General features: G+C 35.8%; 1 protein-coding gene across 2 annotated transcripts in view; it reads left to right on the forward strand.

Annotated features, from left to right (window-relative positions):
* Nucleotides 1–16,880, forward strand: part of LOC107514032 (cytochrome P450 4X1) — a 46,335-nt gene that overhangs the window by 19,532 nt on the left and 9,923 nt on the right. For both annotated transcript variants that reach the window (XM_016151355.2, XM_016151354.2), the window contains exons 8-10: nucleotides 8,889–8,992; nucleotides 9,553–9,743; nucleotides 12,645–12,778. In XM_016151355.2, the coding sequence (XP_016006841.2) occupies nucleotides 8,889–8,992; nucleotides 9,553–9,743; nucleotides 12,645–12,778 (429 nt within the window). The remainder of the gene's footprint in view (nucleotides 1–8,888; nucleotides 8,993–9,552; nucleotides 9,744–12,644; nucleotides 12,779–16,880) is intronic.

A 16,880-nucleotide genomic window follows, 5' to 3' on the forward strand; every position in this document is an offset into this window, starting at 1 on the left:
AGGCCATAGGGTTAACTTTAGGGTTCACTCTTTGTGTTGTTCACTGTGTGGGTTTTGAAAAGTATATAAATGTATTTACACCATTGCAGTATCATACAGAATAGTTTCACTGTCCTAAAAACTCCCCTGTGCTCCACCTATTGATCCCCTCTTCCCTTGCCCTGAACTTTGGCAGCCGCTGATTTTTTTTTACTCTATAGTTTTGCCTTTTCCATGTCATTAGTTGGAATCATACTGTATGTAGCCTTTTAAGATTGGTTTATTTCACTTAAATATGCATTTAAAGTTCCTCCATGTATTTTAATGGCTTCATAGTGCATTTCTTTCTATTGCCAGATAATGTCTATTGTATGGATATACCACAGTTTGTTTACCCATTTACCTGTTGAGGGATATCTTGATTGCTTCAAAGTTTTGGCAATTTTGAATAAAGCTGCCATAAACATGTTCAAGTGTTCAAGTTTCTGTGTGGACTTAAGTTTTTAACTCCTTTGGATAAATACCAAGGAGCATGATTTCTGCATTGTATGGTAAGAACATGTTAGTTTTGTAAGAATTCACCAAATTATCTTTGAAAATGCTGTATCATTTTTGCATTCCCACCAGCGATGAATGAGTTTCTGTTGCTCTACATCCTTGCCAGCATTTGGTTGGTAGTATTCTGGATTTGGGTAATTCTAATAGGCATCTCATTGCTGTTTTAATTTGCATTTCCCTGATGGCATATAATATGCAGCATCTTTTTATATGCTGATTTGCTATCTGCATCTCTTCTTTGGTGAGGTGTCTTTTAGGTCTTTGGCTCATTTTTTAATCAGATCTTTTTCTTATTGTTGACTTTTGAGTTTCTCTGTACATTTTGGATGCCAATTCTTTATCAGAAATGTCTTTGGCAAATATTTTCTCCCAATATTTGGCTTGTCTTTTCATTCACTTAATTACTTTTTGCTAAGCGGAAATTTTTAATTCTAATGAAGTCCAGCTTGTTGAATTTTTTCTCTCATGGATTATGCTTTTGATGTTGTGTCTTAAAAAGTCACTTTCATATATTTTCTTCTATGTGTTTTAGGAATTTTATAGTTTTATACTTAGGCCTATGATTTATTTTACATTAATAATTGTGAAAAGTGTAAGATCTAAATTCTCTTTTTTTGTACATGGATGTCCAGTCATTCCAATACATTTGTTGAAAAGACTATCCTTTTTCACTGAATTGTCTTTGCTTCTTTGTCAAAGTCAAGTCTGTATTTGTGTGGGTCTATTTTGGGGCTATCTAATCTATTTCCTTGATCTATTTGTCTCTTTTTTCACCAATACCAGACTGTCTTCATTACATTCTTTTAGAGGAAGTCTTAAATTTAGGTAGTGTCAGACCCTCGACTTTGTTGTTCTTTAAAATTGTATTGGTTATTCTGGGTCTTCTGTCTTTCCATATAAACTTTATAATCAGTTTGTTGATATCCATAAAATAATATGTTGGGCTTTTTATTATGATTTTTTTGAATCTCGAGATCAAGTTAGGAAGGACACCGTATTGAGTCATCCTGTTCATGTACATGGAACTCTCTCAGTTTATTTAGATCTTTTTTGATTTCTTTCATCAGAGTTTCACAATTTTTCACTTATATGTCCTGTATATATTTTGTTAGTTTGTTATACTTAAGTACTTTATTTTTTGGTGCTAATATAAATGATATTGTATTTTAAATTTCGAGTTTTAATTACTTATTGATAGGATATAAGAAAGCAATTGACTTTTGTATATTAATTTTGTATCCTGCAACTTTGCTGTAATTTCTTATTAGTCCCAGAAGGTTTTTGTTAATTCTTTGGAACTTTTTACCTAGACAATTATGTCATCTATGAACAAAGACAGTTTTATTTCTTCCCTCCTAATCTGTATATCTTTTCTTTCTTTTTCTTGTCTCATTTCATTAGCTAGGACTTCCAGTAAAAATTTGAATAGCTGTAAGGTTTTTGTAGATTTTATTTACCAAGTTGAGAAAGTTCCTTCTCTATTCCTAGTTTGCTGAAAGGTTCTTTTTTGTTATTTGTTTCTTTGTTTAAATCATGAATAGGTATTGATTTTGTCACATGTTTTTCTCCTGTATCTTTGATATAGTCATATGATTTTTCTTCTTTAGTTTACTGATGTGCTAGATTACATTAACTGATTTTTAAATGTTAAATCAGCCTTGTTGACCTGGAATAAATCCCACTTGGTCATGATGTATAATTCTTTTTATGCATTGACTATCTTTTCTTCATTGAATTGCCTTTGTTTTTTTGTCAAAGATCTGTTGGCTATATTTGTGTGGGTCTATTTTGGAGCTTTCTGTTCTGTTCCCTTGATCTATTTGTCTTTTTTCATCAGTATCAGACAGTGCTTTTATTTATTGTTGGATTCAGTTTGCTAATACTTTGTTGAAGATTTTGCATATATGTTCATGAGAGATATTGGTTTGTAGTTTTCTTGTAATATCTTTGTCTAATTTTGGTATTAAAATAATGGCTGGCCTAAAATGAGTTAGGAAGTATTCTCTCTACTTCTATTTTTTGGAAGAGATTATAGAGAATTCATATAATTTCTTCTTTAAATGCTTGGTAGAATTCACCAGTGAAATCATCTAAGCCTAATCCTTTCTGTTTTAGAAGGTTATTAATTATTGACTTATTTAATAAATATAGGTCTATTAAGATTATCTATCTCTCTTGATGAGTTTTGGTACATGGTCAAGGAGTTGGTCCATTTAATCTAGGTTATCAAATTTGTGGGTATAGAGTTGTTCATAATATTCTTTTATTATCTTTTTAATGTACATAAGATCAGTAGTGACAGCTAACTTTTATTTCTGATATTTTTAATTTGTGTCTTTTCTCTCTCTCTCTCTCTCTCTCTCTCTCTCTCTTTTTTTTTTTAGTTAACCTGGCTAGAGATTTACCAATTTTATTTTTTAAAAAAACAACTTTTGTTTTCATCGATTTTTATCTTTTGGTTTCCTATTTTCAATTCATTGTTGTCTACTCTGATTTTTATTATTTTTTTCTTCTAATTACTTTGAATTTGTTCTTTTTCTAATTTCCTAAGGTAGAAAGCTTAGATTGTTGATTTTGGATCTTTCTTTTTTCTAACACACACATTCAATGCTATAAATTTCCCTCTAAGCAGTACTTTTACGCATCCCACAATTTTGATTAGTTGTATTTTAATTTTCACTTAGTTCAAAATATTTTTTAAATTGCTCTTAAGACTTCCCCTTTGACCCATGTGTTGTTTAGAAACGTGTGGTTTACTCTCCAAGTGTTTTGGGGTTTTCCAACCATCTTTCTATTATTGATTTCTATTCCATTGTTGTCTGAGAGCATACTTTGTATGATCTGTTCTTTTAAAATTTAGACTATGTTTTATGGACCAGAATGGGGTCTATCTTGGAGGATGTTCTGTAGAGCTTGCGAAGGAGGTATATTCTGTTGTTGTTGGATGAGGTATGCTATAGATGTCAAAAAGATCTAGTTGATCGATAATATTGTTTAGTTCAATTATATCCTTGATGGTTTTCTGCCTGCTGGATCTGTTCATTACCGATAGAAGGATATTAAGTCTCCAACTTAGTAGATTTTTCTGTTTCTTCTTGTAGTCATATTAGTTTTTGCCTCATGTGTTTTGACACTCTGTCATTAGAGGCCTTCACATTAAAGACTGTTGTCTTTTGGCATACTTGACCTTTTTATCATTATGTAATGTCATCCTTGATCCCTAATCATTTCTCTTGCTCTGAAATCTGTTCTGTCTGAAATTCATGTAGCTACTTCAGTGATCGTTTCAGCAGCACATATAATATAGCTACTTCAGCTTTCTTGTGGTTGGTTAGAGTGGTATAGCTTTCTTTATTTCTTTACTTTTTAAAAATAAGTAATGTTGATGTATAATATTATATTAATTTCAGGTGTACCGCATAGTGATTCACATCTGTGTACTTTATGAAGTGATCAGCACAACAATTCTATTAACCTTCTGTCACCACACAGAGTTATTATGACATTATTGACTGTATTCCCTATGATGTACATAAAATCTCCGCAACTTATGTATTTTGTAACTGGAAATTTGTCTCTCTTAATCCTCATCGTTGCCCAGATGTTGCCCCCCACCCCCACTGGCAGCTAGCAGTTTGTTCTCTATTTCTTAGTCTGTTTCTGTTTTGTTTTGCTTGCTCATTTATTTTTACCTTTCGATTCTACATATAAGTGAAATCATAAGATATTTGTCTTTCTCTGTCTGACTTATTTCACTTAGCATAATACCCTCTAGGTCTAATCATGTTATCACAAATGGCAAAATTTCAATCTTTTTATAGCTGAGTAATATTCCATTGTGTGTGTATGTATATATATATGTGTGTGTGTGTGTGTGTGTGTGTGTGTATACACACACGTATATACACACATTGTGTGTATACACACACACACACACCAGATCTTCTTTATACATATAAATATTCCATTGTATGTGTGTGCGTGTGTGTGTGTGTTTGTGTATCAGATCTTCTTTACCCATCCATCTGTCGTTAGACAGCTAGATTGCTTCCATATCTTGGCTACTGTAAACAATGCTGCAATGAACATAGGGATGCATATATCTTTTCGAAACAGTGTTTTTAATTTCATCGAATAAACCGCCCAGAAGTAGAATTGTTGGTTGTATGGTAGTTCTATTTTTAAATTTTTTGAGGAACCTCCATACTGTTTTCCATAGTGGCTGCACCAATGTAGAATTTCACCAACAATGCATGAGGGTTCCCTTTTCTTCACATCCTCACCAACACTTGTTATTTGTTGTCTTTTTGATAATAGCCATTCTGACAGATGTGAGGCAATATCTCATTGTGGTGGTCAGTGATGTTGAGCATTTTGTCATGTACTTATTGGTAATTTGTAGATCTTTTTTGGGGGAAATGTCTATTTAAGTCCTCTGCTCATTTTTGAATTGGGTTGTTTTTTGTTGTTGGGTTTTAAGAGTTTTCTATATATTCTAGATATTAATCTCATATCAGATACATGATTTGCAAATATTTTCTCCCATTCTGTGGGTTGCCTTTTTACTCTATGGTTACTCTTTTTATGCACAATTTTAAAAATTTTTCATGAAGTTCAATTTGACTATTTTTTCTTTTGTTATCTGTGTCTTAGGTGTCATATCCAAGAAATCCTTGCCAAGTCCAGTGTTGTGAAGCTTTTGCCCTGTGTTTTCTTCTAAAAGTTTTATTGTTTTAGGTCTTACAATTAGGTCCTTGATCCATTTTGAGTAAATTTTTGTATATGGTATTAGGTAAAGGTCCAACTTTATTCTTTTGCATGTGGATGTTTTCTCAGTACTATTTGTTGAAAAGACTGTCCTTTCCCTCATTGAATGATTTTAGCAGCGTTGTTTAAAAATCGTTTGATCATATATGTTAGGGTTTATTTCTCGGCTCTCTGTTCTATTCATATATGGTATATGTCTGTCTTTATGCCAATACCACACTGTTTTAAACCATAGCTTTGTAGTAAGTTTGAAATTAGGAGTGTGAGTCCTCTGGTTTTGTTCTTTTTAGAGATGGTTTTGGCTATTTGGGGTCCCTTAAGAGTCCATATGAGTTTTAGAATGGAATTTTCTATTTATTATTGCTATGTATTTTTAAGGATACAATTTTTCCTTTGTTCACTGATTAAATGTCTCATTTATTATGATAACTAATGCTTTTATTATCTTTTTTTCCAGAAATTCTGTAATTTCTGTTTGTATTTCCCTTTCATCCCAAAGATGTTTAATAGAAGGTTTATAAATTTCTAGGTGGAAAGGATTTTTATTTTTTATTTTAAAAAATTTCTAGTTTTATTGATTATAATATTACAATCAATATTATAATCTGCTTTATGTAACTTATTAATATTTTCTTTCATTTAATACATGATCAATTTTTGTAAATGTTCCATGTGCTCTTGAGAAGATATATTCTCTATTATTAGGAATGGTGCATGATATTTCCCCTCATATGTTTTGCCTTATTATTATGTTTAGATATTTGATATCTTATTTTTGTCTATTCGATCTGCCCTATACTGAGAGCAGTATGCTAAAGACTCCTATTACTCTGTGATCCTACCTATTTTTCCTTGCCATTCCTGTAGTTTCTGTTTTATATGGGTCCTTCTCTGTTATTTGGTGTGTGTATATGTTCATAACTATTATGTATTATGATATGACTTCTAGCATTAAAAACTAACCCTATTTAATGAGTTTTTGCTAAAATATACTTTGTCTGATATCGGGATTGCAGCCTCTTGTTTCTTACACTAGACGTTTCCATTTGTCTGGTATATTCTTGTCCATCCTTTTATTTTTAGCCATTTTGAATTGCTCTTAAGTGTTTTTCTTATATGCAGCACATAGTTGGGTTTTGCTTTATGAACTAATTAACTTTTTAAAAAATTTAGTAGGCAAGTCATTCCCATTCTTATTTATTGAAATGCCTGATATGTTTGATCTCAACACTGTCATATTATTACATTTTACTGTGTGTATTATAATTACTGTGTGTATTAGTTTCTTATGGTTGCAGTCACAATTCATCACAGATTGGATAACTTAAAACGACATAAATTTATTCTCTCACAGTTCTGGAGGCTAGAAGTCCAAAATCAAGGTGTTGGCAGGTCCATGATCCTTCTTGAAAGCTCCTTCAAGTCTTCCAGCAATCCTCAGCATTCCTTGGCTTGTAGCTATATCACTCTAATTTCTTCCTCCATCTTCACATGATTGTCTTTCCTCTGCATATCTACATTGTTGCATTTGAACTGCTATCACAGAATACCATAGACTGGGTGGTTAATAGACAATAAACATTCATTTCTCACAGCTCTGGAGGTTGGAAAGTCCAAGATCGAGTTGTCAGTAGATCTGGTGTCTGATGTTGGCCTTCGATCAGTTAATAGATGGCTGTCTTCTCACTGTGTCCTCACATGGCAGAAGGGGTGAAGGGACTCCCTTGGGTCCAATGGAGGCATTAATCTTATTTATGAGAGCTGTGCCCTCATGACCTAATCACCTCCCAAAGATCCCACCTCAAAATACCATCATGTTGGGGATTAGGTTTCAACACATAAATTTGGAGGGTACACAAACATTCAATTTATAGCAGTGTCTATGTCCAAATTTTCTTCTTATCAGGATACCAATCACTGAATTAAGGCCCAATACGATATCTTAACTTGATTACATCATTGCAAAAAAAAAAAAAAAGACCTTTTTTGCAAATAAGGCTACATTCACTGGTTCTGGGTAAACATGAATTTTGGGGGACATCATTCAATCCAGTGTACTGTGTTTCTTTCTCTATGTGGTATGTTTTCTTTGCTTTTAAAAAATAGAATTTTTTTTTATATTTAGGAAGGTTTACATATATTTTTTATGGCTATCATAGTATTTAGTTAATCTCTTTTTCCTTCTTCAAACATTTGCTAACTGGTTGTCAGCATTTTTTATTGTGGTAAAATACATACAACACATTTATCATCTTCACGTGTTTAAACCACAGTCACTGCTATTAAGTACATTTGCATTGTTGTGCAACTATCGCCACCATCCATCTCCAGAACTCTTTCCATCTTGTGAAACTGAAACTTTATACCCATAATCACTCCTCATTTTACTTAACCCCTCAGCTCCTGGCAACCACCCTTCTACTTTCTGTCTCTATGAATTTGACTACTCTAGGTACTTCATATAGTATTTGTCCTTTTGTAACTGGTTATAGTTTGTCAGTTTTTAATGACATCCTTTGATTTTTATTTATACCTATGCAACTATAATGATCTTATTCTACTTTCTCCTTTATCCCTCCCTACTCCTTCTATTTTTAGTTGCATTGTTTTCACTTTTAATGTTAATGTGTTATTCTTCTGCCAACATCCTTACCCTTTATTTTAGTCTGAGATCTAGAGTTAAATCTATGAAATACTCACTTCAGTTCTTTCAGTGAAATTCTCACAGCCATCTCTTGGTTGGATGAAGCTCATCCACTATTGATTCCTTAGGATGTGATCATGGGCATAGTATTTTCTGAGTTTATGTTACTTTATGTAGATTTGATACTTAAAGGACAGTTTTGCTTGATATAAAACACTTATCTCACACTTCGTTTCCTTGAGTGTCTTAAAAATGCTCTAATTTTGCCTTGATTTCTTTCTTGTTCTTGAGAAATGTGATGCTAGCCTTATTTTCTTATTCTTAAAAGTCACTTGGTCCTTTTGTCTGGAGTCTCTGAGGATTTTTTTCTCTATCTTCAATGTCAAATAGTTTTGTTAAGGTATATATTGGAATTGGTTATTCTGTTCCAATTTTTCCAGGCATAGGGTAGGCCCTTTAATATGTACATTTAAATTTTCTCTCTATTCCCGAAAGTTTTCTTGGATTATGGCTTTACATGTTCTGTTCCATATTTTTTCTTTTATTACTTTCAGTTATATATATAGATATTTCTTTGCCTGTCTTTCATTTCACACCATTTCATTTGATAACTCTTCCATGAAAACAAGATATTAGCCTGAAGAAGAAAAGAATGATTGGTCACTTGCACCTAATTTTGAAATCATCTTAATATATTGCCTACCTAGTTATATTTTTCAATATTGTGTTTGTCTTTGGAGCTTTGATCAGAGGTTGTCATTTGATGGGAAAACAGATGTCTGCAAAAATTAAATCTGTTCAAATATCATATACCCACTCTGATCTCATGAAATCGGGCAATATTTGAGGCTATTTATGGGCCATGGCTTGCTCTGTAATTTATTTACTATGATTATCTTTGCTGTCACATTGGTAATGGGGAACTATTATTCTATCCCAGACCAGATAATCCAAGATAGAAAGAACTCCCTCAAGGACGAGAAGAAACAGTGTAACACTCAGAAGAAGTACCAGGATTTTCTGGATATTGTCCTTTCTGCCCAGGTAAATCTTTTAAATTTATGAGCTTGCTCATATATCTAGTTAATTGTGAAGGTAGGTGGCTAAATAAGGAAGAGAGGAAACAAAAGCAAAAACTGATCAACTAAATTTAACAATACTTTTGAATTAATGGGTTGGCTCCATAGGTTTGGAAGTAAAGATAGAATTCTACAACTGTGTCACTAGAGGGAGTCAGATAAGACTAAAATTTTTACTGATTTGACAGAATTTGGTGACTATCATAAAGATACATGGTAGTTCAGGAAAACACAAGAAAAGAGATCACAGGGTAAGCTGGTAAAAGGATGAAGAGAAGGTGCTGGAAAATCCAGGTAAATCTGGCAGGATGATTGGAGGAGCTCTTTGCAAGCCCTGCTTCCCTTATCTAACTTTAGTCCTTTATGCTCTTGGTAGAGTATGGCTCATAGTATATATCTGTTGAACTGAATTAAAATTGAACCTGTCATTGGAAACTATTTTTTTTTCTAAAATGATTATTTTTATTGAGGCTCTAAACATCTATTAATTGATGCTGAATAAAAATATCTTCGTTGTTATTTTAGGGTGAAAATGGTGACAGCTTCTCAGACACTGACCTACGGTCTGAGGTGAACACATTCCTGGTGGCAGGGCAAGACACCATGGGAGGGAGCATTTCCTGGCTCCTCTACCACCTGGCTCAGAACCCTGAGCATCAGGAGAGATGCCGGGAGGAGATCAGGAGCATCCTGGGGGATGGGTCGTCCATCACCTGGTAAGATCTGCATCCCTAAATATTAATTCTAGTTCTCCTCCTGGGATTTTGTTTTATTCTTTCTTCTGGTACCTTAGTGATTATAGCACTTCAAGATATGTATATATGGAAGCATAAGAGGCTGGCTACCATTTTGCTTTTTCTAGCAGGCCCAAAATTATCCCTCTGCCTTTTGCAAAAGAAGTTCATTCAACCGCATGTTATCTACGTCACTGTTTCTCTAACCACAGTGTGTAAAATGTCTTATTTCTTTCTTTCTTTTTTTTTTTTTACCCAGGCTCAGGTACATTAGAAATGGAGACTTGACGCCTAGACTTACATTGAGAGCTTGAATGGTGGGGCTCAAGTAGGGCTCCTCCTCTGAGAGACTTGACAAGCATATGCATCATTTAAGTCTCAGTGTAGACATTCTCTCCCATCCCCTTGTTCACTCCTCAGGATTGGCTTTGGACTTTGAACATAGTATGAAAGGATACATACTGAAGTTGAGTTTAGCAAATATAGCTGAGGACATTTTAAGTACTGAGGCACTAAAAATATGTACAAGATTATGTGTGGGTCCTGCCCTCAATGAGCTTACATCCTAGTACAGGATACAGGTCCCCATACAGATAGTTATGGAATAACTAGAGAGACATGTGCTGCCTAGCACAGAGACTTAGAAGACAGGTACCTAACCTGGCCTAGAGAACTCAAGGAGACTTCATGGGATATCGGACATGTAAGCTGCCTCCTATAGGTAGGGCAGGAGTTAGCCACGTAGAAAACTTCAACCCCACTTTGCTAGACTTTGAGCCTGTCTTGCTGTTGATGAAGCTCAGGTCATGAATTTGCCCCTTAGACATACTATTTGCAAAGAACACACATCCCCACACTCTTCACCCTAGCTATGTATTTCAAATATTGTTGTTTTGCTGGTTAAAGGGATTAGCTCAATTAGAACATTTGTAAAAAAACACTTGAATTTATATCTCTGTAGTAGAGATCTCACTTTGTATAAGAAAATAATAGATCATAAATGAAAGGTCTAATCGATATAACATAAAATGCAGGGTTGATTAGTCATATTTTATTCATTCGTCGAATTTTGAAACACTATATACTACCTTCCAACATTAATTAGATATTTTAACATTGATGTACAACTTAAGTAGTATCCTTTCTCATTCTTGTTTGGCTATGCGAAATGTGAGAACAATTAAGAAATCTTTGCCAGGTAAGAAAACAAAGTCCAGAGGATCTCTTAACTGCCATTTATTTTAATGAGGAAAATGGCAATAATATTATAGGGAATAAAATACGGTTTGTTTGGTTTTTTTGGGGGGGGAGTCCCGAAGCCCAGGAACAACCCATAAAATATGTTTTTATTCTATAATATGGCCTTTAGTTACATATACTGGAATTTGTACATAGCATTTTAAGAATTGATAATTCTTTTAGACAGGTAATAATACTACAATGCAAAAAGCCATTTCTGGAAAACCTGGCAAGTTGTTTAGTGCGTCTCCATTTGGCTCCTTGTCAGCCCAGTTCTACACTGGGTTAAAATTTCTCTCTTTTTGTTGCACCAGGGCTGAGATGGACAACACTGTTTTTCTTAAATATGCAAAGTGCCAGACTAAGCACAATGACTTTTTTATTCTGGGTTCAAGGAGGAAAGAGTTCAAAATTAAAATTTCACAATATCAAATAGCCAAAGCCCACATTCAATATAAGTTATCAGAAAACCAGATAGAATACAATAAAGTAAATAGACTAAATACTAGTAGTAGTTGCAAATAAAAAACTTTATTTATCTGCCAACACTTCAAACTTGCTGTGTGGGGCAGATTCTTTTAATCTTCAGGGCGAAATCTTGAATGAATCTCATAGAATGCCTATCCATTTAAAACACAAGAGCAGTCTCTTTTAAATAATTAAGCTGTCTAATTCAGTGTAATATTAAAAACTTCAAATTTTTATCCACTTGGAGCATCTCCCTTTATCTCAGCTCAGCACTTCTTTGGTCTGAAAGCCAGTGGTAGGTAAGGGGCTTGTGGCTGGCTTCTTCTTACTGACCAATTCCTCCCCTACCTTGCTGTTTCTGACCTTCCAGAAATGGTCCCAGGAAGGAGAGAGGATAAGGAGAAAGCAGCTGATACTATTACAATCCAGACCCCTGAGCTTGGTGGATATTCAGTGCTTCCTTTTATTCTCAATGGGTACATCTGTGGGTTTCTTGGAGAATTCCTCCCTGGGACTGTGCAATGGTGGTGATTCATGAGGCAAGGGAATTCTTGTCCTTAGAGTTCCATTCGATCTGGTTCCAGAGCTCTTCCTCTTTCTGGTTTATTGGCCCACAGGACATACAGGAGCATTCCTGCTTTGTCCCTTTGTCCATCCCTCTCTGTCTGTTCTGATTCACAGCCTTTCTTATCAGTCCTATGCTCTCTGAACTCCAGGGAGCATATGTTAGAGCACTCAAGTGATCCCCTCGAAGCCCCTTTAGCTTAAAGAGAGGGGGAAAGGGTGAGCACCCTTCTCCATTCTCCACAGCATTCCAACAATTCTCTTGAAAGGATTTTTTTTTCCCCTCTCAAAACTCCTCTCTTTAATCTTAAGCTATTCCTTATCTTTTCTTGATTTATATTATGAGCAAATAGTTGCAAGATTGGTTTTCAGTTATCTCTTTAGCAAATCCTTTACTTTAGCACCTTACTTTATAATGAGGATTGGGGCACCTGTTTGGTTCCTCTTGCTCTGGGACCTCAGCTGATCCTGAGGCAGTAAGAGTCTCATTTTAATATTCTCTTACATAAACCAACTGGAAAAATAGCTTTAACCAGAAGATAATATTTACCAGGAATTTACAAAGTGGACGTGAAGTCTGAATTCCCTTTCCTCCCTCCTTTGTCCTTGCAGGGACCAGCTGGGTGAGATGTCATACACCACAATGTGTATCAAGGAGTCTCTCCGATTGATCCCTACGGCTTTATCCGTTTCCAGAGAACTCAGCAAGCCCATTACCTTCCCAGATGGACACTCCTTGCCTGCAGGTTTTTGCATTCATTTCCTAAGCAGTTGCTAGAGACTGTGGGATCCTGGGGACCCCAGTAAAAAGGCCAGTGGGCTTCTCAACTCTTGGAGAAGTCAAAATACAATTCTTATAGCAGCTGGCTTAAGATGGGGCACCTATTAAGTAAGAGCTCAGTGGGTAATGTCTTGATCAGATGTGGATTCCAGAGACTTTTCCAAAGGCACATAGCCATCTGCAGCAAAGCTATCCCTACAGTCTATGTCACCAGAATCCAAATCCAGGGTTTCTTCCATTTGGGGACTTTATGTCTAAGATAATCCTTGTTTGGCTGAGTTTGAAACCCAGGGGAGACTTCATGGGAGATGAGCACCATTACCTTTATATAGAAGACCCAAGTAAAGTCTTCAGCTTTATCATCACAATAATATCACTCCAGTAAAGGGGCACTTAAGAGTTTACACAGAGCCTTCGAATATATTATCTCATTTTTCCCCTTGGAACATGATCTTAGCAAACATTTATATAGCACTTTGCAGTTTACAAAGCACTTTCGTATACTTTTGGTTTAGCTAAAAACCCACTTGGGGGACCCCAGTGTGCAATGATTAGAGCTAGAACTTGTGCAGAGGTCCCACGCCTGGAGCCCAGTGCTCTTCAGAACAACAGGGGCTTCTGAGCAGGGCAAATAGGAGGCAGAGGGGTCACATGAGACACCCTTCACTTATCTGCTTCAGCATTCTATTAAGTCTTGCCCTTGGAAACAAGCCAGCAGGATTGCTAATGACAAATGCCAGTAATGTGTCACTTACTGTGATTTTGTTGACAAATCAAGAATTAATTTACCAGAATTATTTCTAGTAACCACAATTGTCTCTCTTGTCTTTTTTTTTTTTTTAAATCCTGAGACTACATGACTATTTGCCAAAATTTTCCACCCTCTCTATATAAAATGTACCAACAGAAACCTGTCATTGGATTTGCACTATGGAATTACGGTTCTGTTTTTATGCACTCTACCTTTAGTGGATACTTTATAGTCCACTAATAGATGTACGGTAGTTCTCCCTTATCCACTTTTGTTTCCTGTGGTTTCAGTTTCCTTCATTCACCTGGGGTCCGAAACCCTTATTTTACTTAATAATGGCCCCAAAGCACAAGAGTAGTCATGCTGGCAATTTGGATATGCCAACGAGAAGCTGTAAAGTGTTTTCATAAAGAGAAAAGGTGGAAGTTCTCAACTAAATAAAGAAAGAGAAAAAGATCATTTGCTGAGTTTGCTAAGATCCATGGTAAGAATAAATCTATTCATAAAATTGTGAAAATGGAAAAAGAAATGTGTGCTAGTTTTGCTGTCTACCTTCAAACTGCAAAAGTTATGAGTGTGTGATAGTGCTTACTTAAGATAGAAAAAAAGGCATTAAATGTGTGGATGGAAGACATGGACAGAAAATACATTCCAATTGACAGCAATTGCACCAGTGTTGTACCAGAAAGCATGGAGCTTATATGAAGATTTCAGCAAGAGATCCCCTGAAATGAGTGCCACCAAAGCATTTACTGCAAGTTAGGGACGGTTACACAGATTCAGGAATAGCTTTGGCATTTTAGCATCTCACGTCTGTATGAGAAGTGTGAGTACAGTACAATAAGATATTTTGAGAAACTACATTCATATAACTTTTTTTCACCTTTTTTAAAAAATTTAGTTTCAAGTATACAGTACATTGGTTAGACATCTATATAGTTCATAAAATGATCCCCCCAATTGCTCCCTCCCTCCCCTGACCCTCCACCTAGCCAACATATTAATGCTAACTGCATTCCCTATGCCGTGCTCCCCATCCCCATGACCATCCAATAGCTACTAATTTGTACTTCTTGAACCTTAACCCCATTCTCCCAGCCCCGCCAAGTGCCCCAACCCTCTGCCCGACACCAAACTGTCCACTATATTTCTGAGTCTGTTTTGGATTAGTTTGTTCTTTTTATTCCTTAGATTCCACATGTTAGTGAAATCATATAGTGTTTATCTTTCTCTGTCTGACTTCAGTACCTTCTGGGTCCTTGATCAAAGCAATATCTTTTCCCATTCTCTTCCTTTTCAATATCTTTTCCCATCCCCTTCCTTTTCTTGTTTTCTTATCCTTTCAGCCACTCTATCTTTTGATTGGAGCACTTAATTCTTTTCTATTTAAGGTACTTATTGATAGGAATATAGTTGTTACCATTCTTTATTCCTGCTTTTGATACATGTTTTTTTCTTCTTAAAGAAGTCCCTCCAACATTTCCTGTAATACTGGCTTGGTGGTGATAAATTCCTTTAGCTTATTTTTATCTGGGAAGCTCTTTATCTGTCCTTCAACTCTAAATGATAGCTTTGCTATATAAATTATTCTTGGTTGTATATCCTGGGTCTTCCTGTCAATTTTTTTTTGCCAAGCCCTTCTGTCCTTTATAGTTTCTTTTGAGAAATCAGCTGCCAGTCTTACGGGTGTTCCCTTATATGTAATTATTTGTTTTCCTTTTGCCGCTTTTAATATACTGTCTTTGTATTTAACCTTTGGCATTTTATTTATGATGTGTCTTGGTGTGAGCCTCTTTGGATCCCTGATTTTTGGAATTCTCTGAGTTTCCTAGGGTTGTATGTCTATTTCCTTCACCAGGTTAGGGAAGTTTTCCATTATTATTTCTTCGAACAGCTGTTCAACATCTTGATTTTCTTCAGGTATGCCAACCAGACGAACATTTGGAGCCTTGACAATGTTTCATATCTTCTTGAAACTATTTTTATAGTCCTGGCATTTTTTTCTTGCCATTCTGAATGAGCGTCCTTGGCTTTCCTGTCCTCTAGATAGGGCATTTGATATTCTTCTTTATTCACTTTGTGTATTCACTTGTTTATTCCATTTAATATACTTCTCATCTCAAATAATGTGTTTTTCATTTCTGACTGGTTCCCTTTTATAATTTCAATTTCCATTTTTATGTTTTTTATCTCTTTGTTAAAGTTCTCACTTAATTTATCTACATTTCCCAGAAGTTCATTGAGCATCTTTATAACCACTGTTTTGAACTCTGCATCTGTTTGTTAGATTACTTGACGCCATTATATCTGGATCTCTGTTCTCTTCTCTCATATGGTTTCTGTTTCTTTGTCTTCCCATTTTGCTGCCTTTCTGTGTCTGTTTCTATACACTAAGCAAAGCTCCTAAGTCTCCTGGTCTTATTAGTGTGGATTTGTGAAGTAGGTGTCCTGAGAGGGGTTCAGCTGCAGGCCAAACTTAGCCCAAGCCTTTACACCTCCTGTTAAGACTCAGCAAGCAATCCACAGATGCTGTGTGTATAGTTGCCTCAAAAGGCAACCAGAAACTGAGGCCAGCTACCACCAGTGCGAGTCTCTGCAAGGAGTACCTGTTTCACTGAGGATATAGCTGGATATGGCTTGGGTGGGGCCATGAGTTGGGAGAGGTGGGGTTTCAGGGAATCCTCTGGGAGGAGCGACCTCTGTTATCCAGTTTGATGTCATCTGGGCACTGGGAGCGAAGAGGGCTTAACAAGGAACAATAGATACCACCAGCACTGTACAGAGCGAGTCTTGCCTCGGCCCTCACTCCAACAATGGCTCCTTGTAAGTCCCTGGTGCCCCCTGCATGCAGCCAAATAGGCACTGGTGTTCAGAGCCAGCAGGTCTGTCACTGCAAAAATCTGCTCCTGGACGTGGCCCCTTTAAGAGGCGTCTGCCACTACCACAACCTCCGTCTCACTCGGCTGGCTGCTCGAGACTGGGTAGCCCCACGTCCTCTCGCCATCCTACCTTCTGCTGTTGCAGGGTGCTTTCTTGGACTTTTCCCTAGTTGTATGGCTTATTCATTTAGATCCCAGGCAATTTTTCCTCGCTGCTGCTCCAAAGTTGTTTCCATCACAACTTTGATTTGGTCACCAGAGGGATGAACAGAGCCTCTATCATCTATGCCATTTTTTTCTCTTCTCATATAACTTTTATTACAGTATATTGTTATAATTTTTCTATTTTATTAAATAGAACAATTAGTTGTTGTTAATGTCGTACTGTGCCTAACTTGCAAATTAAACTTTACAATATGGATGTATGTATAAGAAAA

Source organism: Rousettus aegyptiacus, unplaced genomic scaffold (assembly GCF_014176215.1).
Source record: "Rousettus aegyptiacus isolate mRouAeg1 unplaced genomic scaffold, mRouAeg1.p scaffold_m13_p_1, whole genome shotgun sequence".
Classification (NCBI taxonomy): Eukaryota; Metazoa; Chordata; class Mammalia; order Chiroptera; family Pteropodidae; genus Rousettus; species Rousettus aegyptiacus.